Source organism: Heptranchias perlo, chromosome 1, assembly GCF_035084215.1.
Source record: "Heptranchias perlo isolate sHepPer1 chromosome 1, sHepPer1.hap1, whole genome shotgun sequence".
NCBI classification, from domain to species: domain Eukaryota; kingdom Metazoa; phylum Chordata; class Chondrichthyes; order Hexanchiformes; family Hexanchidae; genus Heptranchias; species Heptranchias perlo.
In genome coordinates, this window is record NC_090325.1 from 92,255,136 (window position 1) to 92,280,510 (window position 25,375).

Below are 25,375 nucleotides of genomic sequence, written 5' to 3' on the forward strand. Positions count from 1 at the left end.
ATTGGTTTGGGTGAGGCTGACTGTGAAAGAGATGCATCAGAGGGTGATTATGAGACAGAGCCATGACATTGTATGAGGATTGGGTTGAGTGGTAGTGGTGGGTTGAGTACAGGGGAGGTGAGTAAGTGCAGGTAAGTTGAGGAGTGATGTGATAGAGTAGTGTTGGCAGTGCAGAAGGAGTTGTGGGGTGGGGGCGGTGATGTGGAAGATGGAGTGTAGGAGAATGAGTGAGTGTACTCACTTTGGCTGACCTAGTTAGGTCATTGAAGCGCTTCCTGCACTGGATCCAGGTACGGGAGATGTTGCTGCTGCTGGTGACCTCCTCTGCCACCTCGAGCCAGGCCTTCTTGGTGGCAGAAGCTGGCCACTTCCTCCCGTCTGCCGGGTACAAGATCTCCCTCCTCCTCCTCACCCCATCCAGTAAGACCTGGAATGAGGCATCATTAAACCTGGGGGCAGCCTCTCCCCTGGACTGCTCCATGGTCCTGTGTCGTTGTTTGCTGCAGGATCAGTCATTGAAGGACCGCCCCTTTAAATAGGGCTCCTCCAGCTGACAGCCTGTGATGCGGGTGCGCAGTCCGCTCGCTGCGCAGGTTTCCAACGGGAAATCCGGAAGCCACATTAAGTGGCTTCAATTTACCCGTGACCGCGTGGGCAACGGACGGATTTCACTGGGCGGGTTACCCCCCCCCCACTGCTGCCATCCCGCCTCCCTGGTAATATCAGGGCCATGGTCTTTGCAATGGGGGTTACTGGATAGTAATCAGGAATGGGAGCCTTGGTTGACATTTCACCTGCCTATCCTGGGGCACCAAAACCATTTGTAGCACTTCCACTATTGCCCTGACTGGGATCACCCAATTGACCACGAATCAGTGATTGAACCTGGGACCTTCCAGGTCTGTATGTTTCAGTGCTACATCTTGTGGTGCATTTATGTACTGGAAGAGCCCTCAATTTTTAAAATGAAAGACAAATTTTCTAGAATTATTTTTGCTGTTTCCACTGCATAGTGCTATAGCATCATAAAACCTACGGGGGGTTAAATTGGATAAGGTCCGATCCCAGGTGCAGGAGTCATGGTATGTGGTTAACCTGCACCCGACGTTACCGATGGAGGCAGCACGCGAGATTCAGGCTGCATCCTCATTACCATGATTCTCACGTGCAGCCAGCGCTATCCCGTTGAGTGGCTGAACGCACCACCTGGAGGCCCGATATGGGGTGTGGCCAGCACTAGGTAAAGGCAGCCTGCACCTTAAAGGGGAGGTGTCAATGGAAGCAGTGCAGGGTGACAGGCAGAAGCAGCGGGAGGGAGAGTGCAGGAACAGAGAGTCATCCTGCACCCGCAGGGTGGCAGGAGACCCTCACTACACCAGTTGCGGAGGCAGTAGGAGGAAGTGACTGCGGAGGTGAATGGCAGGATGCACTTTGATACAGTGCCGCAAAAAGTTTAATGATCTGACACGAGTGGTCAAGGTGAGTGAATGCAAGTGTCGAGTGGCACATCCTACCAACTGCAGCACTGCTCCGCGCACAACACCCTCCCTCACCCACCCACCAACAAATGCTGCCCATCTGTACGTAACGCTGCACTTTGGATGCTGCATCTCACCCTCACATAGTGGCACACTTGCAATTTACACACCCACCAATCACAGGTCACACACACACACAGGCAGCTATTCTACCACGAGAGGCACATCACCCAAACACATTGCAGGACACTCACTGACACACTGTCCTCTGTCTTGCAGGAGAAGGTGGCGCACAACAGCCGGCAGACCGAAAGACCCGAGGGAGGACAGGCACGCCTACACGTCCTCACTCCCCTGGAGGAGACCGCGCTGTGCATCATTGGGCGGGACGTCCCTGCGGCCATGGCCACTGGCAGCGCTGGAGGTCCCAATGAAGGAGGTCTCTGCATACCTAAACCACCTTCTCGTTTCTCACATCTCTCTCATCCCAATCTTTTCTGACACACGTGCTGCAGATGGTGTCAGCACACAGGCCTTACTCGCTCCACCTGTCTCCCTTTGTCATTGCAGGTGTCCAAGAACTGGAGCCGGCACCGTCCGAGATGGAGGAGGAGGAGGATACCGATAACTAAGCCCCACTGTCATTTGATCTGACACTTGCATCCACCAGCTCAGATACTGACACTGCATGTCCTGTAGAGGCGAGGATAGAGGAGGGATCTGCACTGGGCACAAGTGCGCAGGAGCCTGGGTGGGGGGAACAGTTACCACGGGTGCCAGATTGCCGGCTGTTGGGCGTACACCACCAAATGCTTGGTGCACTAGAAAGCCTGCGCATAATGTCAAGGGACATGGAGGAGTCCACCCCGAACTTGGCACAAGGCTTTGTGCAGAGCTTGGAGCCCATCCTCACCCACATGGAACGGGTGGTCACCCACATCTGCGCACCTGTGGAACCCACCATGATGCAGCGTCTGATGGCCGATGTGGCGGTTTCCATTGCAGCACAGACCAGTGTCATCAAAGGTCGAAATGCTTCAGTTGAAGCTCAGACAGCTGCTATGGTGGCCTTGGGTACCGCTGTGGAACGGGACTTCCAGGGCGTCACAGCACTCCAGCAATCCATTCTCCAGCTGATCACCAGGATTGCCGAGGCACCACATCATACGAGTGGCAGTGGCACCATGGCAGTTGAACCCGCTGTCCTCTCTCCGGACGACAGCATACCTGCTCCCACCCCTGCCACTCAACCAGTGCTCTTGCTGTTGCCTGTCAGCTAGCCAGGCCAGACTGCTGCAGCCCATGCCGAGATGTTGCAGTCGAAAGCCGGGCCCTCCCGACCCAGAGATGCTTGAGGTCATCCTCCAAGGCCATCTGCATGCCCACCAACTGAAGGCCAGCAGCCTTCCACCACCTATGCTCCAGTCACTGGGGATGCATTTCGTAGGAGCAGTAGGAAAGGCAAAGGCACATGAACGACAGGCACTGAGAGAATGCACAAGAGTGAATAGTCTAATGTTTGATACTTGAGTACATGTGTTACATTATAAATTTGGATTTGAAGTCGCAGTTGGTGGTGGTTTTTATTTATGTAATGAGCTGTTGGAGGAAGCAATGTGTGATCATATGGAGAGCGATGTGATGGTCATGTGGGAGAGGACAGGTGGGGAGTGTAGGACTGTTGTTGACTTCCGAGTGATATCACTCACGAATAAGGTGAGCATGCAGAGCCCTGGCAGACAGGGTCTGTGCATCTTGTTGCCTCCTTGTGTCTTCCTCCACTTCCTCCTCCGGCTCCTCCTCCCTCCCCACTCCTCCCCCCCCCCATCCCCCCTCGCAGCCTCTTCCTCCTTGTCCTCCTATTCCTCTGGCTCAGGGTCTTGGCGGATAGGCGGTGGTAAGGGTTGTTCCCTCATAAGGGCAAGGTTGTGCAGCAGGCAACATACAACGTTGTAATGAATTTTGACACCCGCTCAGGGGGGTACTGCAGGGCTCCACCAGAACGGTCCAGGCAGCGGAAGCATTGTTTTAGGAGGCCGACGGTGCGCTCGACGAAGTTCCGTGTGGCCACATTGCTCTCGTTGTATGCCTGCTCTGCACGTGTGCATGCCTGACCGGAGTCATGAGCCACCTCATGAGGGGATAGCCCTTGTCATCTAGTAGCCAGCCTTTGACTTGCTGAGCCGGTGCAAAGGGAGTTGGGACGTTGGACTGCAGCATAATGAAGGCGTCATGACTGCTGCCAGGGTAGCGGACATTGACCTGCACGATGCACTGCGTTTGGTCGCACACCATTTGCACATTGAGGGATTGGAATCCCTTTCTGTTCATAAAGATGGCCGAGTTGAGATGTGGAGCATGCATGGCTATATGCGTACAGTCAATGGCACCTGCAATGCGAGCAAACCCTTGTGTTCGCTTGTTCTGCTCTCTGTCAAGATGGAACATGATAAACCTGTTATGCAGCTCATACAGTGCCTCCGTGACCTCCCTTATGCAGCAGTGCACTGCAAACTGCGAGATGTTGCACATATTACCAGCAGAGGCCTGAAAGATCCCCAGCCATAAATGTTCAGCGCCACAGTTACCTTGACAGCCACGGGCAAATCTATTCTTGCCCTGCTCTGAGGCTGCAGTTGTGGCTACAACAGTTCACACATCTCCATCACGACCTCTTTTATGAACCGCAGCCGTCGGATGCACTGATCTTCATTCATATTGAGGCAGGAGTCATGACGCCTTCATTATGCTGCAGTCCAACGTCCCAACTCCCTTTGCACTGGCTCAGGAAGTCAAAGGCTGGTTACTAGATGACGAGGGCTATCCCCTCATGAGGTGGCTCATGACTCCGGTCGGGCATGCATGCACACGTGCAGAGCAGGCATACAACAAGAGCAATGCGGCCACACATTGGGATATGGGAAGGCCCTCATGGGATATGGGCTCCTGCTCAGTGCCCTGCCTCTCCTCCTCCCTCTCCTCGCAGTGTGACCCACTCTGCGTGGCCTCTCTGCATGCTCCCAGTCATGTTCTATGCCCAGCAGTAGTCCTAGCAGATCTTGTTCTTGTTCAGCACACTGTTGTAAACAGCAATGCAGGACCTGTCAAACCACTCTCTACATACTACAGTAACTCTATCCAAGTACAAGAAGCTTCATTAAACACATACAATTGTACCAGCAGCCAGAAGCAATAATCCAACCACTAACCAGCAACACCTGCACGATCCCTTTAAATAGCGCTGGTGGGGGGGTTCTCCAGGCCGTCTAAGATATGTTCAGCTGTTTGTGGCTAAGAAAGTTCGTTGGCTGGAGCATTGAGTGCCGAAATGGTGTCTATCTCTTTAACTTCAGCATTATAATTAAATATGATCTAATGCATATTTTCTCTATTTTCATGATGCCGGCGTTCGTTATCTGCATGTACGCAAATGCCTTTACCAAAATGGCTTCAAGTTAGAAGCGTGCGCGCGCATTCCGGACCCCATTTTGGGACCTTAGGAGGCCACGTAGCACCTGAAAAATAGGCACTACACAGCCCAATTTCTAGCCCACTTTCTTTTGGTGATCTCACATTAGGCTCCATGAGCATATGTGTAACAGCATCACGGCCTTTCCAAGCACCAAAGCCTTGCTGGATTTCAGAAAGGCTTGGCAGTACACTTAGCAGTACACCAGCTTTACATCATTGGATTACCATCCATGGTAGATGCACATACTCCTGTCGTGGATCTATCAATGCACTCTTCTTGCAATCACCATGCAATCAAAACGTGCAGTGCCTTCTTAAGATGTATATGTGAATGTACTTCTGTGAGAATTTAAGAAAAGCTTATTTTGGAAAAAAATTGTTAAAAACAATTGTAATTAAATGTACACAAACACTACCCATATTATAAAATCACAAGATAATTACAGAGGAGGAATGCCATTCAGCCCATCTTAACTAATCCATCCAGAAAGACCCTGCATTCCTCATTGCAGAATTGAATTGGTTCTTAAATGATTCCGAGTTTCTGCCTCCACTAATCTATCTGTGAGTCCATTCCATCAATCCTAAATTTATCTTTTACTGTTTTGAAACAGTGTCCCTTTGTTATACTCTTGCAATTGAATTTACTAAAATTCTCCAGATTTACCTTTTTCTTATCTTATGAGCACCTCTTGGACATCTCCTTTCCAGGCTAAATAACCCAAGTTTCTCCAGCCTTTCCTCATAACGCAGACTCTGACACTAGGCATCAGTCTTGTGGCTCTTCTGTATGCTGTCTCTGATGCTAGAATGTGGCGCTTGCATCTCTCAAACAGAACTGGACACAGTACTCAAGGTACATTCTGACCAGAGCTCTGCACAGTTTGAGCACATCTTGCTCTGATTGTATTCTATTATTTCGGTGATGTAATTCAACATTCTAATGGTATTGTTGATTGCTGCTCTGCATTGATTGGTCATGCTGGGGGTGAAATTTATTTTGGGCGGTAGGGCAAAACCATTTTACATTCTGTCCAATTTTCTGTTCCATTGAAAAGGAAAATCGGGCGCAGTGTAAAATAGGCTGCCAGTGCACTGTTGCCTGTTTTGCACAACCGTCCAAGACCAATTTCACCCCAGCTGACTCCTGGATATCTTTCAACTTCATCCGTGGCTATTTCAACAGTTTATAGACGTAAATGTATGTTTACAAATGCACCTTGTTCCCAATTTCCTTCTTATTAGCTTGAATTACATTTATATCCATAGTATAATAAAAATTGTACACCTGCATCTACTCCTGTCGAATTTTTCCCATTGTAAATTCTTCCACTGGCAGGAAGGTAGTAAGTACTGTGTAATAAGTTTACATGGGCAGCCTCCATTATCACTGTAGACAAGACAATTTATAATGGGAATATATACAAATAAAGAACAAAATATATGGCTTTAAAATGGGACTGAATTACATCTGCATGTATCCAATTATCCTTTGGCCTCTAACGCTGCTTCTCCTAAAGACTACACTTAGTTTTGAATCCCTGAGTACAGTGTAATAGGAGATTGGCTGGTATTTATTAAATCCTGATGTAATATCACTGCTTTGCTAAGTAAATGTTAAAATAAATTGGGAATTGCAAATGCTTGGGCTTAATTAGGTTTGGTGCCAGGAAGAAACCTAAACTCCTTTTATATCAATGTAAGTGGAGTGTTTGCTAAGGCTGTTCCCTAAGTCTCGCACGAGCTGCAGCAACCCCAGTTAAAACCTGCTGGATTTGCTAAAGTGCCCAGGAGGACCAGGTAATAAACAGGTCTTAGTGAATTGGCAGGTGCACATTGAGGTTGTCATTGGCTACGTGAAACCTGCACTTCCAGAGGCGTGGCACCACTCTTACACAAACTAAAAGAGGTTCGGGTGTCTACTGCAGCAGAAGGAAGAATGTAGCCACGGTGAGATGGGAGTCTTTCTTTAAGCTGTATGTACTTGTCAAGGTCAAACTACAGAGAACTTTAAGAAAAAAAGTGTGACAAATTCTATCTCACTGAAGTGGATAGAGCTGTGTTTATTTATTTTCAATTTTCTACTTTTCTCCTCTCCTGAAGCTGCTGACTCTTGCTGTACTATGCTAGTTTGACCCAAGTGGTCATTCTTCCAATTGACCCGAGACAGTGAGTGCGAACAGTGACTATGGGGGGGAGGGGGGAAATTTCACCTGACCCCGATCCTGTTCTCACAGGAGGTCTTCACAGGAGCACTTTCTAGCAATGACCACTGGGAAGTGATTTGGAGTGGGAGTCCGAGCTGATTTTTCCCTCCCACCCAGGGCACCAAGGCCAGTTTTAGTGCTGTTACTGCCAATCTGGCTGAGGTCAGCTGCTCTGCCTTTTGTTTATAGCAGGACACATAAAAACAGGCTACCTTTTCATGTCACCCAACAAAAGTGTTGGTTAGGATTAATATATCCAGGTAGGAAGGAGTACAAAGGAAGTCATTCTGTACCATACTCAGCACCTGTGTATTTCCTACAAGAAAGTATGAGGTATATAATGGGCCAAATGCTGCAGGTCTTGCCCCGTACAAGGAGCGAGCCTACAGAATGTCAGAGCATACAAGGGTAAATGTCATTTTAGATAGTTTCAAGTTTAAAGCCTTAAGTGGTAAGTAAACCATCACTTGCTCACAGTGACACTGAGAATACTTTCATTAATTCCATGAATTTGTACATTTAGAAGCAGAATTTTGAATATGGGATAGAGGAGCAGAGGAAATAGTAAACCAATATACTTTTAATAATGACCACAGCTTGCACCTATATAGCAGCTTTAATGTAGCTTAACATCCTAAGGTGCTTTAGGTGCAAATTAGCAATAATACTGTGGAGGATGAATTCCTGGAGTGTGTACGAGATGGTTTTTTAGACCAGTACGTTGAGGAGCCAACCAGGGAACAGGCTATCCTAGATTGGGTATTGTGCAATGAGAAGGGGTCAACTAATAATCTTGTTGTGCGGGGTCCTTTAGGGAAGAGTGACCATAACATGATAGAATTCTTCATTAAGATGGAAAGTGAAGTAGTCCAATCCGAAACTAGGGTCCGAAATCTAAACAAAGGAAACTACGAAGGTATGAGGAGTGAGTTTGCTATGATAGATTGGGAAGCTTCATTAAAAGGCATGACGGTGGATAGACAATGGGTAATGTTTAAGGAACGAATGCAAGAATTGCAACAATTATACATTCCTTTCTGGTGCAAAAATACAAAAGGAAGTGCGGCCCCACCATGGCGAAAAAAGAAATTAAAGATAGTATTAGATCCAAAGAGGAGTCATATAAAGTTGCCAGAAAAAGTAGCAAGCCTGAGGAGTGGAAGCAGTTTAGAATTCAGCAAAAAAGGACCAAGTGATTGATTAAGAGAGGAAAAATAGAGTATGAGAGTAAACTTGCAAGTAATATAAAAGTGGACTGTAAAAGCTTCTACAAGTATGTAAAAAGAAAAAGATTAGTGAAGACAAATCAGAAACAAGAGAATTTATAATGGGGAACAGGGAAATGGCAGAGCAATTAAACAAATATTTTGGTTCTATCTTCACGGAAGAGGACACAAATAACTTCCCAGAAATGCTAGGGAACCAAGGGACTAGTGAGAAGGAGGAATTAAAGGAAATTAGTATTAGTAAAAAAATAGTGCTGGAGAAATTAATGGGACTGAAAGCCGATAAATCCCCAGGACCTAATAATCTGCATCCCAGAGTACTAAAAGAGGTAGCCATGGAAATAGTGGATGCATTAGTTGTCATCTTCCAAAATTCTATAGATTATGGAACAGTTCCTGCAGATTGGAGGGTGGCAAATGTAACCACACTATTTAAAAAAGGAGGGAGAGAGAAAACAGGAAACTATAGACCGGTTAGCCTAACATCAGTAGTAGGGAAAATGCTAGAGTCTATTATAAAGGATGTGATAACAGGACACTTAGAAAATATCAACAGGATTAGACAAAGTCAACATGGATTTATGAAAGGGAAATCATGTTTGACAAAACCTACTGGAGTTTTTTGAGGATGTAATTGGTAGAATAGATAAGGGAGAAGCAGTGGATGTGGCTTATTTGGATTTTCAGAAGGCCTTTGATAAAGTCCCACATAAGAGGTTTGTGTGCAAAATTAAAGCACATGGGATTGGGGTTAATATACTGGCATGGATTGAAAATTGGTTAACAGACAGGAAACAGAGAGTAGGAATAAATGGGTCTTTTTCGGGGTGGCAGGCAGTGACTAGTAGGGTACCGCAGGGATCAGGGCTTGGGCCCCAGCCATTCACAATATATATCAATGATTTGGATGAGGGAACCAAATGTAATATTTCCAAGTTTGCTGCAACACAAAACTAGGTGGGATCGTGAGTTGTGAGGAGGATGCAAAGAGGCTTCAAGGCGATTTAGACAAGTTGAGTGAGTGGGCAAATACATGGCAGATGCAGTATAATGTGGATAAATGTAAAGTTATCCACTTCGGAACGAAAAACAGAAAGGCAGAGTATTGTTTAAATGGTGATAGATTGGGGAATGTTGATGTACAGAGGAACCTGGGTGTCCTTGTACGCCAGTCACTGAAAGCAAACATGCAGGTGCAGCAAGCAGTTAGGAATGCAAATGGTATGTTGACCTTCATTGCAAGAGGATTTGAGTATAGGAGTAAGGATGTCTTACTGCAGTTATACAGAGCCTTGGTGAGACCACACCTGGAGTATTGTGTGCAGTTTTGGTCTCCTTACCTAAGAAAGGATATACTTGCCATAGAGGGAGTGCAGTGAAGGTTCACCAGACTGATCCCTGGGATGGCAGGACTTTCATGTGAGGAGAGATTGGGTCGACTCGGCCTGTATTCACTCGAGTTTAGAAGAATGAGAGGGGATCTTATTGAAACATATAAAATTCTGACAGGGCCAGACAGACTGGATGCAGGGAGGATGTTTCCCTTGGCTGGGGGCTCCAGAACGAGGGGTCATAGTCTCAGGATACGGGGTAGGACATTTAGGAGTGAGATGAGGAGAAATCTTTTCACTCAGAGGGTGGTGTACCTGTGGAATTCTCTACCACAGAAGGCTGTGGAGGCTAAGTCACTGAATATATTTAAGAAGGAGCTAGATAGATTTCTAGGCACAAAAGGCATCAAGGGGTATGGGGAGAGAGTGGGAATATGGTATTGAGATAGAGGATCAGCCATGATCATATTGAATGGCAGAGCAGGCTCGAAGGGCTGATTGGCCTACTCCTGCTCCTATTTACTATTTTTCCATGTTTACAACAGAGGAGGGCGAGAGATGAACTGATACTGAGCAGGAATTAGGAGAATGGGAGGTGATCAAAGATGTGGTTAAAGAGATAGTTTTTGAGGAGGCTTTTGAAAATGGGGAGGGATGTTGCAAGACCTTGGCATAGGGGTGCTTAAGGAATAACATTTCAGAATTCCAGGGATGGGAGAGGTGGGGGGGGGACGATTTTTGGGTGTGAAACTCAGAAGGTAAGTTGGCAGGTGCGATCGCGACCTTATTGAGGCCAATAAATTTTACTCCCGGCTTTTGTGCCCAGCAGCCAGCCTGATTGACAAGGGATCGTAGGAAGAGTTCAGGGTGGGAGGGCGCGGGGAAGTGATCGGTGGGTGGGGAAGAAGTTTGGAGGTAGCTGGAGATTGGGTAAAGAGATGGAAGTAGGTCAGGGTCCACCGTGACGGGGTGGGGGTCCATCATCGGAGGGGGGCGATCTCAGGATTCCTTTTGGTCAGATGAGCTTGTTGGGCCTGGAAGAAACACTCTGCTCCTCTGGGCCCACAAGCAGTGCAATAAAGGCACTCTCCTCATGGATCCGGCCCTTCCCACCTGCTTTCACCTGACGTGATTCGAATGCGATGGGAAACCCAAACAGGTAAGGTTAAATTCATTTTAATGTTCTAATAGACAAAATATTAAGCACCTCAAGTATTTCATTGAGGTACATTGCCCTTTTAAGTATCAGGCTTTAAGTGGGGGTGGGACATCCTGCTGTCTGTTGTGCACACGCATACAAACCTGCCTGGGTTAAACCCAGAAGTGGGTGAGTTGGAGCCGGGATGCGGTCCCGCTCCAAAAAGCTGTTATTTTAACCTCCCACCTGCTCCCAACCCACCCATTCTTCTGGTGGTAAAATTTACCCCTCGGTGTCAGAGTTGGCTCAGTGGTAGCACTCTTGCCTTCTGAATCAGAAGGTCATAGGTTCAAGCCCCACAGCAGAGACTTGAGCACATAACCTCAGCTGATATTTCAGTTTAGTAGTGAGGGAGTGCTGCACTGTCAGAGGTGCCGACTTTCAGATGAGACGTCAAACCAAGGCCCCATCTACCCTCTCAGGTGAATGTAAAGGATCTTGTGGCACTATTCAAAGAAGAGCAGGGGATTTTCTGGTGTCCTGGTCATAATTTATCTCTCAATCAACACCACCAAAAACAAAAAGATTCACCTTGAAATTTGACCATTCCCAGCGCCTGAGTGGTGAGGCTTGAGGCACAAGTGATTTTGAGCCTCGGACCTCATTATCATCGAGCTGGCAAGCTGCGAATACCTAATAGGCGTCCCAGGCAACTCACCAGCAATGCCAGCAGCGGCCCTCAGGAAAGTGGTTAAAGGGGACCGGGAAGGGGGGCATTCAGGTTAAAAGGATAGTGTTAGCCTGGAGGAAGCGTAGCAGTAGGCGGTGATCTCGGGGGGCAGAGGCCAGGATCGGGGAAGTCAGAGGCTGGGATGAGGGGGGGTAGTGGTGGCGATGGGGGAGGGGTGGTGGCGTGTAACGGTGGTCAGCACAGCGGCCCACATGGTTTTAATGTGGGGTCAGGAGGAGTACTCCTCCACATTCGGGTAAGTATATTTTAAAATCTTACCTTGTTGGTGGCGGCCTGCAGCAGTCCCTTTATGGACCACTTGTTATGCCGCATGTAGACCTGGTTTTGCCTCAGGGCAAACCAATATTGCAGAGAGGGCTTCAAACAGGTGTTGGGCCTCTTATTTGCTTATGCAAAGAGAGTAACACCTGTTTCAGGTGTGGGCCGATTATTTTGCCTATACCAATACGGTGGCCAATGCTCTTCCGGCATATTGGAGGCTTGGGAGGCCGTTTAGTGCCCAAAAATCAGGTGCTACACGATCGAATTTCTAGGCCATTATCTGGTCATTTATCTCATTGCTGTTTGTGGGATCTTGGTGCTTGTAAATTGGCTGCTGCGTTCCCCTACATCACAAGTGGGTCTACACTTCAAAAGTACTTCATTGGCTGTGAAGCACTTTGGGATGTCCTGAGGTTGTGAAAGGTGCTATATAAATGCATGTTCTTTCTTTCGATGGCTAAAGGCTTTGTTATCGATAATGGAGTAAAGGGAAGGGGCCTCGCAGTAGGCCAGAATCAGGAGAGTGGAAGGTGCGAGCTGGCATATAAGGGAATGTTGCAAAGGTATGTAAGGGAGGCCATGGAGGGATCTCTAAATGAGGACAACGATTTCTGAATCAATGTGTTGGGGGGATGGGGAGCCAGTGTAGATCACTGAGTGTAGGAGTGATAGTTGAGCCAGGCTTAGATCAGGTTAGGGTGCAGGCAGCAGAATTCTGGATGAGCTGGAGTTTGTGTAAGGTGGAGCACAGGAGCCTGAAGTGTATTAGAATTGATGGTGATGAGAGTTTCATTGGAGTGGGGGTGTGGCAGGGACATAGGCTATGTATCCAATGAAAATATTTTAGAGGGAGCACTGCTTCCTTCCATTTGCTTTGGCCCCAAAAGTGCTTTGAGTGATAAAACAGAGGTTTGTTGAAATTTAAGCCTATCTGTGTATCACAATGCAAATAGGGATTTTAACAGACGCCTCTTATTCCTGGTATTATCAAATTTCTGTTCCAAACTGTTTGGTCACAAGCAATAAGCTTGATTCTGATTGGTTAATGCAAGTTTACTATAAACTTTAATTCAATTTGACCCAGAGTTTAACCCTTTTCTTGGCAGATTCTGTGAAATTGAGGGTGGGAATAATATGTCCTTGTGTTTTAATTTGTATGGGAGGGGGTCAAAACAAAGAAAGGTAATGTTGAAGTATCATTTGTTCTCTTGCTAGTTCTTTTTTTTTCTCCCCAGTGATTGCTAGATACTTGACTAAAAAAAGGTGGAAAAGCATTTTTGCCACCTGTTCCTGAATGAGCAAAACCAGTGTGATGCTATGAACACATCAGAAAGGTCATGGGTTTCTCCTAGCGACATACCTTGCCAGCTTTAATCCAAACCATGTTTTGCCCCAGGTAAGTGAGCTCAGCCTTTCTCTTTTGAAAATTCTTATCTGTCAAGTTAAAGTAACACGTCATCTTGTTTTTTAAAAAAATCAGCTAAAGCGAGTTCTGAAAGTATTCAAGGTAAGACATCTTTACGCTTTATATATATTTAAATTAGCTAGAGGTTACAAAACCGACTGAAACTGTACAGGTTTCTTCAAGAATTCTCTGTATTAGCAGGTGCATTCTCAAACAGGCATTTTGTCTTTGCCTTGTGGAAAAGTCTGCCTGCATTCTCCCCCGCGGAACATTGTAACTCTCAGTTTCTCTCACGGTGACAGGTTGTCTTTGCCATTCTAGGCCACCATGATTAACAAACTTCTTAATGCCCACAATTTCTTGTTCAACCCACCATTCTTAATCTTTGTGCACTTGAGAAAAGGTAGGTATCTGTGCTCCTACCTCAACTGGAATGTTAGGCTGGCCTTAAGCCAATAAGGGCTCAGTGAACAGGATAAAATTACAATTTAGATTTACGGGAAGTTGCCAGTGTTGCAGCAAAATTCTGGTTTGGTGACTTTAGGGGCAGGGCATTACGAGACAAAAACTTAACTTGTTCGAGGAGAAAGGGAACCAGAAGAACGAAAGAGAGAGACTAAACAAATTGTGAGTTAAACCTCACAATCTTAGTTTGGGCTACAATAAGCTGGCAGCTTTTGCTGAACAGCCACAAGTGGGCTGAAAACAAGCTTTAGGAGAATAATGCCTCACACTCTAAGACTGGCTGGGAATCTTTCCTCGGAGTGCTGCAGCTTCTGAGCTGCTATTTAGCCCCCATGGAATGTGCAGCTTAGGTCAGCGAGAGTCAGGTATTTTAGATTAACTAGGTCTAATTGCAAGTTTCCCGAAACTTCATTACACTTTTGATGGTCTCAAAGTGTTGTTTGAAAAAAACACACACGCACACACAAGGAAGACAGACAGATTTTGCTGCAGTAAATAGCATTAGAGGGAGTTTCTGGGCACTCCTTGTCGAGTTAACCTTGATAAAAAAGAAGATGTGGGTTGTACGCTGTCAGAGCCTTTGCACTTCTCACTAAGTGGCGATGAAGAAACAGACAATTGGCGTCTGAGGTCCTGAGTCTAAAAAGAGGTAGGTCAAGTTTCTTGATTATTGTTTCCCCCTTTAATTTTTCCCTCATAAACCAATGTCTAGAGTCATGTTTTAAAAATAAATTCTTAGAAGTATTCACTGTTGAAAATTCACTTCTAGAGCAAGCCAGTTGTAAGTTTAGGATTCTACATCAGAAGCTGTGTAAATGGATAACTATTTGCAAAATTGATCCATGGCTTAGAAAATTATTTTCCATTTCTTTCCATATGGTAAGCTGTATAAGGATTAGAAAGCAACTGCTGTGTTTCACATAGAGAGTTTTATATGTCACTGAACTGAAAAAAATATTAGTCTATTACATGAAAGCACTGTGAGTGCTGCAGGTGCCGAATGAAGCAGGGGAAAGGTTATGAAGTATGCCAAGTAGAGCCTGGATTGGAGATAAAAGTGAAAAGCAGGCTATACAGTTGAGAATCTTCAGACTTTTAGTGATATTAATCATTTTCTTGTATTTAATAATGGATAACAGCACCCAGGTACAAACAATCTGGGAATAAAAAACCATCAACAAATAGGGCAATTAGCAAGTAAATGGTCAAGATTACTTAAAAAGGCCCTGAAAGATAACCTTGGTATTATATGGTTTGTTTTAAGAATTTAAAAGGCATTCAAGAACTGAGGAGTGTTTGGCTCAACAAAATGTGGAGTGTACGTTTCTTTTCTTTACATTCTATGGAAACAAAATAAAAGTGTACACTACTCTGGTAATAATGCGCATAGAACTATTTGAGGAACAAATGCCCCTCCTGAGCCTCTTCATTTTAATTTGTTTTTAACTAAACAATATAACCGTTAGTGAGATAACAGAAAAACATAAATGTTAAAAATATGAAATAAAACAGAAAATGCTGGAAATAAGGTCCATTAATACTTGGAAGAGAAAACTTCATTAACAGAAGGCTTCCACCTAAAATGTTAACATTTCAGGTGGGAGCCCTCTCAGAATCCTTAATGAAGTTTTGAGCAGGTTACAGATTCTGTCTACTTTTTGGCTATTCCCCCTTAACCATTTTGTTTCTCACTTCTTCTATTGCACTGAAAGTGCAGTCTGATTTGTGCATTTCTTGTTAAACACGTGACTTTTTCCACCATCATTCAGCTAAGAACATTAGAAAATTCATCAAAATTCCACAGGGGCATTGCAGTGTCAGGATCCACTGGTATTTGAACCCAAGTCCAAGCCGAGAGGTGCAACCTGAATAGCCAGCTGTTTTATCAAGACTCCACACTCTGTAGACTCCTTGGGGCATGTTCTGAAAAATGGGACAAATTATTGTGTTTGGTTGAAATTAATGGCCATTAATGAAATTACAGAAACACGTAATATTGAACCATACAATTCTCAAAAACAATTTTGTTAGTGATAATTTTTTAAAATTAGCAAGTCACAACATACCTGAAATAATAGTATAATGATTCTTTTAATTTCTCTAGCAGTTAATAACCCATTTGTTATTGGTATAAAAATCCCAAACTTCCTTAATCCACCTGTGGAATGTGCAGTTGTTGTAGAAAATGAACAACAGCAGAGAAAATCCTAATTTACTCACAAGGCCTATGGGATTATTTTCTGACTGGTTAATATCTGTGTTCAAAAAATGTCCAGAGTGATTTAGTGTGAGCGTTGTCAAGCGACAATGTCAGTTGGACAAAATACATCCACATGTGTTAAGGCCCTGAAGTGGCAGTCTTCACTTTCCTCCTCAAGAATGCTTTCAAATGCAACACAGATAAACACATCAATTTTTGACATTGCTAGCAATTTCTATGCAGCAGCTTGATCAAATTATTTTGATGCACTCCATTACCTTTTGAATTTTAATATCTTAAGTTGCTTAATTTTTTTCAACAAGAAAGTGCAATTTAAGACTTGATATGCATTTTATATACTCAATTGTGTTCAATTCTGGGCACCACACTTTAGGAAGGATGTCAAGGCCTTAGAGAGGGTGCCTGAAGAGATTTACGATAATGGTACCAGGGATGAGGACTTCAGTTTTGTGGAGAGACTGGAGAAGCTGGGGTTGTTTTCCTTAGAGCTGAGACGGTTAAGGGGAGATTTGATAGAGGTGTCAAAATCATCAACAGTTTTGACAGAGTAAATAAGGAGAAACTGTTTCCAGTGGCAGAAGGGTCGGTAACCAGAGCACACAGATTTAAGGTGATCGGCAAAAGAGCCAGAGGTGATGAGGAAACATTTTTTTATTCAGCGAGTTGTAATGATCTGGAATGCACTGCCTGAAAGGGTGGTAGAAGCAAATTCAGTAGTAACTTTCAAAAGGGAATTGGACAAATACTTGAAGGAAAAAGTTTTACAGGGCTATGGGGAAAAAGCAGGGGAATGGGACTAATTGGATAGCTCTTTCAAAGAGCTGGTACAGGCACGATGGGACAAATGGCCTCCTCCTGTGCTGTATCTACTATGAAGTAATGGCAACTTTAGGGCACTCTGAAAATTGCAAATTAAAAGAAAAATATTTTCAAAACTCCTAAAGGTTGATACAGTATCCTTAGAAATATTCCCTTTTGTGGTTACTCTACTTGTTAAGTGGGTGTTCTTTGCTGTTGTTTCCCTTGCCTGCAGCAAACTCCCACCACCTGTGAATATGATGCCATAATGTGGAGATCAGACTTCATAGGAGAGATTAATAGGGGTGACCGAAAGGTTGGTCAAAGAGGTGGGTTCGAAGAAAATTCTTAATGGAGGAGAGGGAGATAGAGAGGTGAAGGGTTTAGGGAGGGAACTCCAGAGCATGAGACATAAGTGGTTGAGGGCAAGGCTGCCCATGATGGGACAAAGGGCGGGGGATGCACCCTTTTCTTATTTTCTACATAGTTTTTTACGGTGAGGCATTTTATTTCACTGAAGAGATAACGCTAAGTACAGCAACTCACCATTTAATTGAAATGCAGATTCCATTGCCTATCCTCAGTAGAAGATCATGAATGGACAATAATAGAACCTCAGCATTTAAGGCATGAATGGGAGCATTGTAAATTTCTACTTCTTTCCACATATTCTTTTATTCCCAAAGGATACTCTTCGATTATGTATTGAATATAATAATTGTCCTACATAAGAGATTAAATAACTTGTGAACAAGGGAGAACTAAGTGAGTTGTGGTATTTAAAGCAAATTCAGCAACACACATTGAGAACTTGGAACTGCAAATACTGCATAAAATAAATCAGCATTTTAAAAACAAGTTATTATATAGAGACATTATTAAAATTCAAATGGTGCTTAAACTGGACTTTACTGGAATCAACTTCCAAACCTATTGGGGTTGTTTGGTTGCTGTTTAGAAGGTCTGTTAATGGAGATTGAAGAGAAAAAATAGTGGCAAGTATAGTTCACAAATGTCATTGTGAGTGCAAGTTTTTCTCACCGACAATGAATAGAGAGGAAAAAATCCCCCCCACATGTTAGTAATTTGTTGCTGAACAAGTTTAATTTTGCAGTTTCATGAGTTAATGGTGCTGCAAACATAAATTATTATTAATAGGTTATGACTTTATTAAAAGCTGTCTGAACTGCTGCCTGGGCAACTGAATCGGGAGCAAGTGTCTGCAATATGTTGGGCTACAGTTATCACCACTAGAAACGGTGCATGTCAGGTTTGGCTATGATCCCCTCCAGAATTGAATACTGTGTTGACATTGTCTAGGTGATGTAAACAGAGGCCATTTGCTGAGATACTGTAGTGCCACTGCAAACTATGGAATCATACAACAGTCTTGAGGAGAGAAAATTACATTTACATTTTATGCTAATAGCCTGATTGTGCACATTGTAACAATAATTGAATTATATGGAAGAATGTTAAGAGAGCAGCTAATGAGAGGCTATCGAACTGACTGGGCAATAGCACATACTGTATCACCCAGAGTGAACCAGTTGTAATGATGATGTGGAGATGCCGGTGATGGACTGGGGTGGACAAATGTAAGGAATCTTACAACACCAGGTTATAGTCCAACAGTTTTATTTGAAAATCACAAGCTTTCGGAGGCTTTCTCCTTTGTCAGGTGAGTGAGGAAGAAGGAGAAAGCCTCCGAAAGCTTGTGATTTTCAAATAAAACTGTTGGACTATAACCTGATGTTGTAAGATTCCTTACAGTTGTAATGAGTTAGTACTGAGTTAGGCTCCTTTTATATTGCAGCCCGGATCTTGGGAGAGTGGCCTACGTGTCTGCTCCCCTGCATTTGTTTGTGGCGGCTTCACCTATGGGTCTTTCTATTTCATGCATGCACAAACTGGCAGTGACAATTTAGCCATTGTGAATGCATGAGGCACTGGCATCGCGACTCCAGTGAAAAGTGATGTCATTTCACCACAGCTAGGAATCACTGTTGACAAAGTCATTAATAGAAAGGGGCAGGGTAACCGTGCCATTTATGATGCTCCCTGTGGGGGACCAGGAATATCAGAATAGCGCCTTGGCACTCCGTCAGGGTGCCAGGGGCGTTTTAGCCAAAGATTCAATAAATTGCTACAAATTTTTGGTTGCTGCATTCCTGACAGCAATGATTGTTTTGTGATTGATTGCTGTTGTGAGACTGGCATTAAAGCCGTACCACACCTTGGTGCAATCGTACTTTCCTTTGGCCCTAGTAAAGGTGGAGCAGTCAGGATTTCTGGTCGTTCCGCCAGTCCAGTTTCTTTGAGTGACATCTTGACAGGAGTGGGAGTGGATCCAAGAAGCACCTTGAATGAAAAGGAGCGGCGATCCAGTAGAAATGGGCCCTGGCCCAAATTCCATCACCACCCGCCCCCCCCCCCCCCGCCCCCCCTGCCAGAACTAGGGTCCCACCCAGGAATTTGGGGGCCCATTTTCCAACCCAAAAAAAGCAAAAATTCAGATCATAAAATACTTTTCATGCAGATAGTGCCCCTTTAATGAAGCCGATGTGTAGCTTCCCCCACATCTGTTAACTCCTTCCCACTCAGAAATGTCAGCAATTGCACAGTATTTAATGAGAGTTCACAACCAATTATGAGTTAGGAGACGAGGAGGGTTAACAAGGAAGTAAAATTATAACTGCGTTCTCATGTTTCTGAACAAACATTTTTTTTTCACAACAAAAACAGTTCTGGGTACACCTAGACCCTGCCAAGATCAGGCACATCTTCTATGTAGGCTTCTGAAGACAATGTGGCCTTTGTAAGTCTGAGAGACGGGAGGGTTTGGTAACACAAGGAACTTGATGGTGCGCAACCTTTTCCTAATAACTGCTAACACAACAGCCTAAACTTTCCACTTTTTATCTGCTGAAAAACAGTATTGAACTCTTTGTTTTTCTGTTGATGACCTCAATACTTTAGATTAAGGAATGTGGTGCCTTGGGTTCATATTTGAACTTTTCCAGGAGAAAGTCAACAGTAACTATAATTATAGACTTTGTATCTGCTTAAAAAAAGGCGACAAACTGCTTCCATTTCTCTTGATGAAAAACATTTTTGGTTTAGTGGAGGCAGGACCCAGTTAAAATGAAATAGTCCATTGAAAAGGATGTTTGCCTTATCCTTTTTGGTTGAAGGAGTTAATTTCAAAATAAGCATGTGACCTAATAAAAAGATCCTTCTCCCTCACCCATTCCTCCCCTCCTCTCATAGAATCATAGAAAGGTTATAGCACGGAAGGAGGCCATTTAGCCCATCGAGTCCATGCCAGCTCTATGCAAGAGCAATCCAGCTGGTCCCACTCCCCCACCCTATCCCCGTAGTCCTGCAATTCTTTTCCTTTCAAGTACCTATCTAGTTCCCTTTTGATGAAGGTACTGCCTCATGTTGGAGTACAGTTTCATAGGTGCTGCCAATCCCCTCATACCTTGCTCAAATGGCCATTTTTCACATAATGAAGCCAGTGACTGCCAACACTTACTGTCTTGGTCACATGGGGAAACACGATTCTGCCCTCACCTGATATCTGCACATACTTTCCAGCAGGGGTCACTAGATATCTGTCAGGAACAGGAACCATAGCTACTCACTCCTCTCCCCAGCCCATGGACACTGAGGCCAAAATACTCTGATCCAAGCTGAAACATCTAGCTTAGCACAGGCCAGGGATCACACTTGATGCTTTCCTTGTCCATGTTGCAGTAATTGATGCCATTTAGTTACAGTCAATCAATTCAGTCTGAATAAATAAATACATTCCAAGCTTTCTTCTTTTAGAAAAAAAAGTAGAACATTATCTATTTCTTAATTCCTCCTCAGGATATTGGTGTCTCTGGCAAGGCTAGCATTTATTGCCCACCCCTAATTGCCCTTGAGAAGGTGATGGTGAGCCTTCTTGAACTGCTGCAGTCCATGTGGTGAAGGTTCTCCCACAATGCTGCTAGGTAGAGAGTCCCAGGATTTTGACCCATCGACGATGAAGGAACAGTGATATATTTCCAAGTTGGGATGGTGTGTGACTTGGAGGGGCACTTGCAGGTGATGGTGTTTCCATGTACCTACTTTTTTAACCTTGCTGTTCTAGGTGGTGGAGGTCACAGGTTTGGGAGGTGCTGCCAAAGAAGCCATGGTGACTTGCTGCAGAGCATCCTGTAGATAGAATACACTGCAGCCACGGTACGTCAGTTGTGGAGGAAGTGGATGTTTAAGCTCGTGGGTGGGATGCTGATCAACCGGACTGCTTTGTCCTGGATGGTGTCAAGCTTCTTGAGTGTTAATGCAGCTGCACCCATCCAGGCAAGTGCAGAGTATTCCATCACACTCCTGATTTGTGCCTTGTAGGATGTCAAGAGACTTTAGGGAGTCAGGAGGTGAGCCACTCATCACAGAATACCCAGCTTTTAGCCATTACATTTATGTGGCTAGTCCAGTTCAGTTTCTGATCAATGGTGACTCCCAGGATGTTGATGGTGGGGGTTTCGGCGATGGTAATGCCACTGAATGTCAAGGATCGATGGTTAGGCTATCTCTTGTTGGAGATGTAGATTATCTGGTACTTGTGTGAATCAAATCTTACTTGCTACTTATCAGCCCAAGCCTGAATGTTATCCAGGTCTTAGTGCATGCAAGCATGAACTGCTTCATTATTTCAGGAATTGCAAATGGACCTGAACACTGTGCAATCATCAGCAAATGGGCGATAGAAAATTGGCATGTTTTACATCCGGCCCCAATTTCTTTTTCGGTGACCTCTGAAATTGTTAAAGCCAGAGGGCTGCAAAGTGCCTAGTAGAAAAATGAGGTGCTGTTCCTCGAGCTTTCATTGGAACAGTGTAGAAGGCCAAAGACAGAGAGGTCAGAGTGGGAGTGGGCCAGAAAAGGCCAGACTGGCAAGGGACAGGGAGTTGGGGGTCGCACTTGGCTTCAATGGAATAGAAAATCGGGTGTGGTGTAAAACGGCTGCTGATTTGTTATTGCCCATTTTATGCTACCGCTGACGTCAGATTTCACTCCATGGAATGACCTGTAAAGTGTTAAAATAGGGATCAGGAAATTGTTAAATGGCAGAATTGATATGCATAGGAGAAAAAGGAGGAACGATGAGAGAAATTAAAGAAATAAAAGACACTTATGAGACACAGAGAGTGAGAAGAGCTAAAAGGAAATAGGTAAATAGAATGGGAAGCATGAGGAGACTGGTGGGAGAAGGAAGTGGGTTGACACCAAGGGTGCAGACCACCCCGCCAGTATAGTATTGTGACAAAGGCCATTGGTGGTCTCCACCTATAGCAATGACCTGCTCACGTCCCCCATCCCCGGGAACGCCGGCACGTTGCCAGCACCTAATGCCAGAAACAAAATGGGAGCTGTAGTTAAGGTCTGAAATTGCTAAAGTTAATATTAAGGTTAGAGGGCTGCAAAGTGCCTAGTAGAAAGATGAAGTGCTGTTCCTCAAGCTTGCATTGAGCTTCATTGGAACAATATAGAGGGCAAAGACAGAGTGTCCAGAGAATTGAAGTGGCAAGTGACAGGGAGTTAGGATCGGACTTGCAGACAGAACAGAGGTGTTCAGCAAAGGGATCACCGAATCTGCAGTGTAGGACCCTGACTCTGTCCCTGGGATTGTGCTGAGATAACTAATGTAAGGAAACAGGTAGGGAGCCTGAGAGGGGAGAAATTGACCACGTTTCCTGCTTCTGATTGCTACCCAGGGACTTTTGCTGGAAAGTGTATTTGTGGTTATCAGGTGAGCACAGAATTGGTTTCAGCTGTGATGCTCCCTCTCCTTGTTGAGGGACTGAGGGATCGAGCAGGTTGGAAGGCTGTCCTTTCATCTCTGGAACATATGTTCAGGTCAACTGAAAGGATAATGTAGTTAAATGAATTTGGGCAGTTTCTAGCCAGTACCTGGAGGAAATGATTTCGCATCATCAAACTGCTCAAAATGCAGCACTAATTACCACTAGAGCAATAAATTCCCCTCAAAGAAGTTGACTGATGTGGAACATGGTAATTTTACACTGGTGCTGTAGGGACGTACATCAGAGGACAAGTTCAAGGGATTCTTTTAATTCAATGGAAGCAGGACTCAGTTAAAGTTAAGAGTTTCATTGAAAAGGGTGTTTACCAATTCATTTTGGTTGACACTGTCCCACTATTTGTATCCATTGTCAGTATCAAGCACTCATGCTGAGTGAGGGTGCTTGATGCTGGAACTGAATACAAATAGTGGAAAATTGTTCCATTTTTTGACAAACGCAAAACAATCGCACCCATAACTATAAAGAAATAAAAATGTGACCCAATGTCAATAGGTTTTATGTGGTGAATGCCTGTGGATTTGTTTAGTTATATGCATGACAGCCAGTGGTTTTTCAAATTGCAAACAGTTTTTTTCTTTTTGGTTTAAATTTTGCTTCATGTGTGTGTAACCACTACTGTTACATTTCTTGTTCTTTTGTACTCCTCTTGCTCTGGATTTTTTGAGCCCCTTTAGATCACTCTCATACACGACTCCCAACACCCTTTGCCTTTGAGAACATCTTCACTAGCTTTGATATTTAGCTAAGTTTTCGGTAATTTGCCTAGGATAACCATTATTTTTAGCTACTGGAAGTATCCTACTCCTCCATACAGTCTATCTCCTTTCTTCAATGAGCAATAAAGCATCACGTGTTCAGACCACATTATCGGCTCTAAATTGGGCCATATAGTGCTCGTTGTGTAGGCACTACATGGACTCCTAAGGACCCAAAATGGCATCCGGAATGCACGCGCACACTTCTAGCGTGACGTGCTCCGGATGCCATATTGGTAAAGGCATTCACTCGCACAGATAACGAACGCAGGCAGCATGTAAAGTAGGGAGAATATGTGGTAGATCAGTGTGCAATGCTGATTTAAAAGGACAGATGCGATTTTGGAACTCAACACTCCAGCTAACACACTGTCTTAACCTCGCACAGCTGAACGGGTCTTAAACAGCAAGGAGGAATCCCCACCAGCACTATTTAAAGGGATCATGCAGGTTAGTTGCTGGATTATTGCTTCTGGCTGCTGATGCATTTGTACCTGTTTTTGGAGGTCTCCTATACTTGAATATTAGGACTAGGAGACATAGCCTAAAAATTAGAGCCAGGACTTGCAGGAGTGAAGTTAGGAAACGCTTCTACATGCAAAGTGTAGTGGAAGTTTGGAATGGCAGTCGATGCTAGCTCAATTGTTAATTTTAAATCTGAGATTGATAGACTTTTGTTAACCAAAGGTATTAAGGGATGTGGGGCTAAGGCGGGTATTTGGAGTCAGGTCACCGATCAACCATGATCTCATTGAATGGCGGAACAGGCTCAAGGGGCTAAATGGCCTACTCCTGTTCCTATCTTCCTACGTTCTTATAATAAAGTTTCAATACTCCACAGGGAGTGGGTTGGTTAGCTGACAGGCAACAGCAAGGGCACTGGTGGAGTGGCAGGGGTGGGACAGGAATGCTGTCATCCTGAGAGAGGACAACAGGTTCATGTTACATGGAGCCACTGCCACTTGCTGCCTCCTGTTATGCGCCACCTTCTCCTGCAAGAAAGCGGGACATGTGTTGGTGAGTGTCCTGCAGGATGTTTGGGTGATGTGGCCGTCATGGTTGAATAGCTGCCAGTGCACGTGACCTGTGAGTTGTGGGTGTGTGGCTTGCAACAGCGGTAATGTGTGAGGGTGAGAGGAAGCATCTGATTGGAAGAATTGAGTACTGATGGAAAGAGTTTGTTGGTATCTGGGTGATGGGGGTGTAGTGTGTGGAGCAGTGAATGCGGCTAGTAGTGCAGTTAATAGGAGGTGCAACTTGACGGTTGACCTCGCTCACCGTGACTACTCGTGTCAAAGCATTGAACAACTTCCTGCACTGCATCCATGTTCATGGTGCATTGACTTTGTATCCTACTGCCTCCCACTGCCTCGAGAGCGTGTGTCTGGAGAGTTTCTTGCCCCCTCCCCCCCCCACCCGCGGATATAGGATGCCCCTCCTTCTGTCCATCTCTTGCACCAAGGCCTCTAGTGCATCATCAGAAAACCTTGGTGCATGCTCTCTTGCAGGCCCAGTACAAACTCAGATCGGTAGATTGGTGAGGACTGGCATGCAGATTGGAGGATGTGGGATTTAATAGTGCGCAACCTTTATTCATTGTTTTACAATAACTCAATAGTTTGTAAACATAGGGATGGGACCTGTATCTGTGTTTTAAGTGTGTGATGTCTGATCTCCGTTCAGACTCCATATGGACCCATATCTTATATTTTGCAAATATCGGAGTCCCGCAAACGTTGAGCAGCTCAGTTGTTGCTCATTAAAAATTCCAGAGGTCCAATCATCACCATCTGCACTATGTTGCAGCAAAGATTCACATCCCAATTGGTTTGCACCACTTCCTGCAACCGTAGAGGTGCAGGAAGAGGTGTAGGCTGCCTTTAAATGGTGCTAGGCCCTCGCGATATCTGGGCCCCCTGCTGGTGAGCAGCCATTCAACAGAGCAGGTAATGCTGGCTGGACGCAGCAGACATCGAAATCACTCGGCAG

The 25,375-nt window shown here is 44.8% G+C and overlaps 1 protein-coding gene across 5 annotated transcripts in view; it reads left to right on the forward strand.

The window, feature by feature from the left end:
* Window positions 1-25,375, forward strand: part of rbm47 (RNA binding motif protein 47) — a 223,951-nt gene that overhangs the window by 46,949 nt on the left and 151,627 nt on the right. For 4 of the 5 annotated variants that reach the window (XM_067988424.1, XM_067988422.1, XM_067988469.1 and 1 more), the window contains exon 3: window positions 13,099-13,259. In XM_067988424.1, coding sequence (XP_067844525.1) covers window positions 13,246-13,259 — 14 coding nt within the window. In that variant the 5' untranslated portion in view covers window positions 13,099-13,245. Of the gene's footprint in view, window positions 1-13,098; window positions 13,260-13,828; window positions 14,383-25,375 lie in introns of those variants that run through there. The other variant, XM_067988453.1, reaches the window with a different exon arrangement.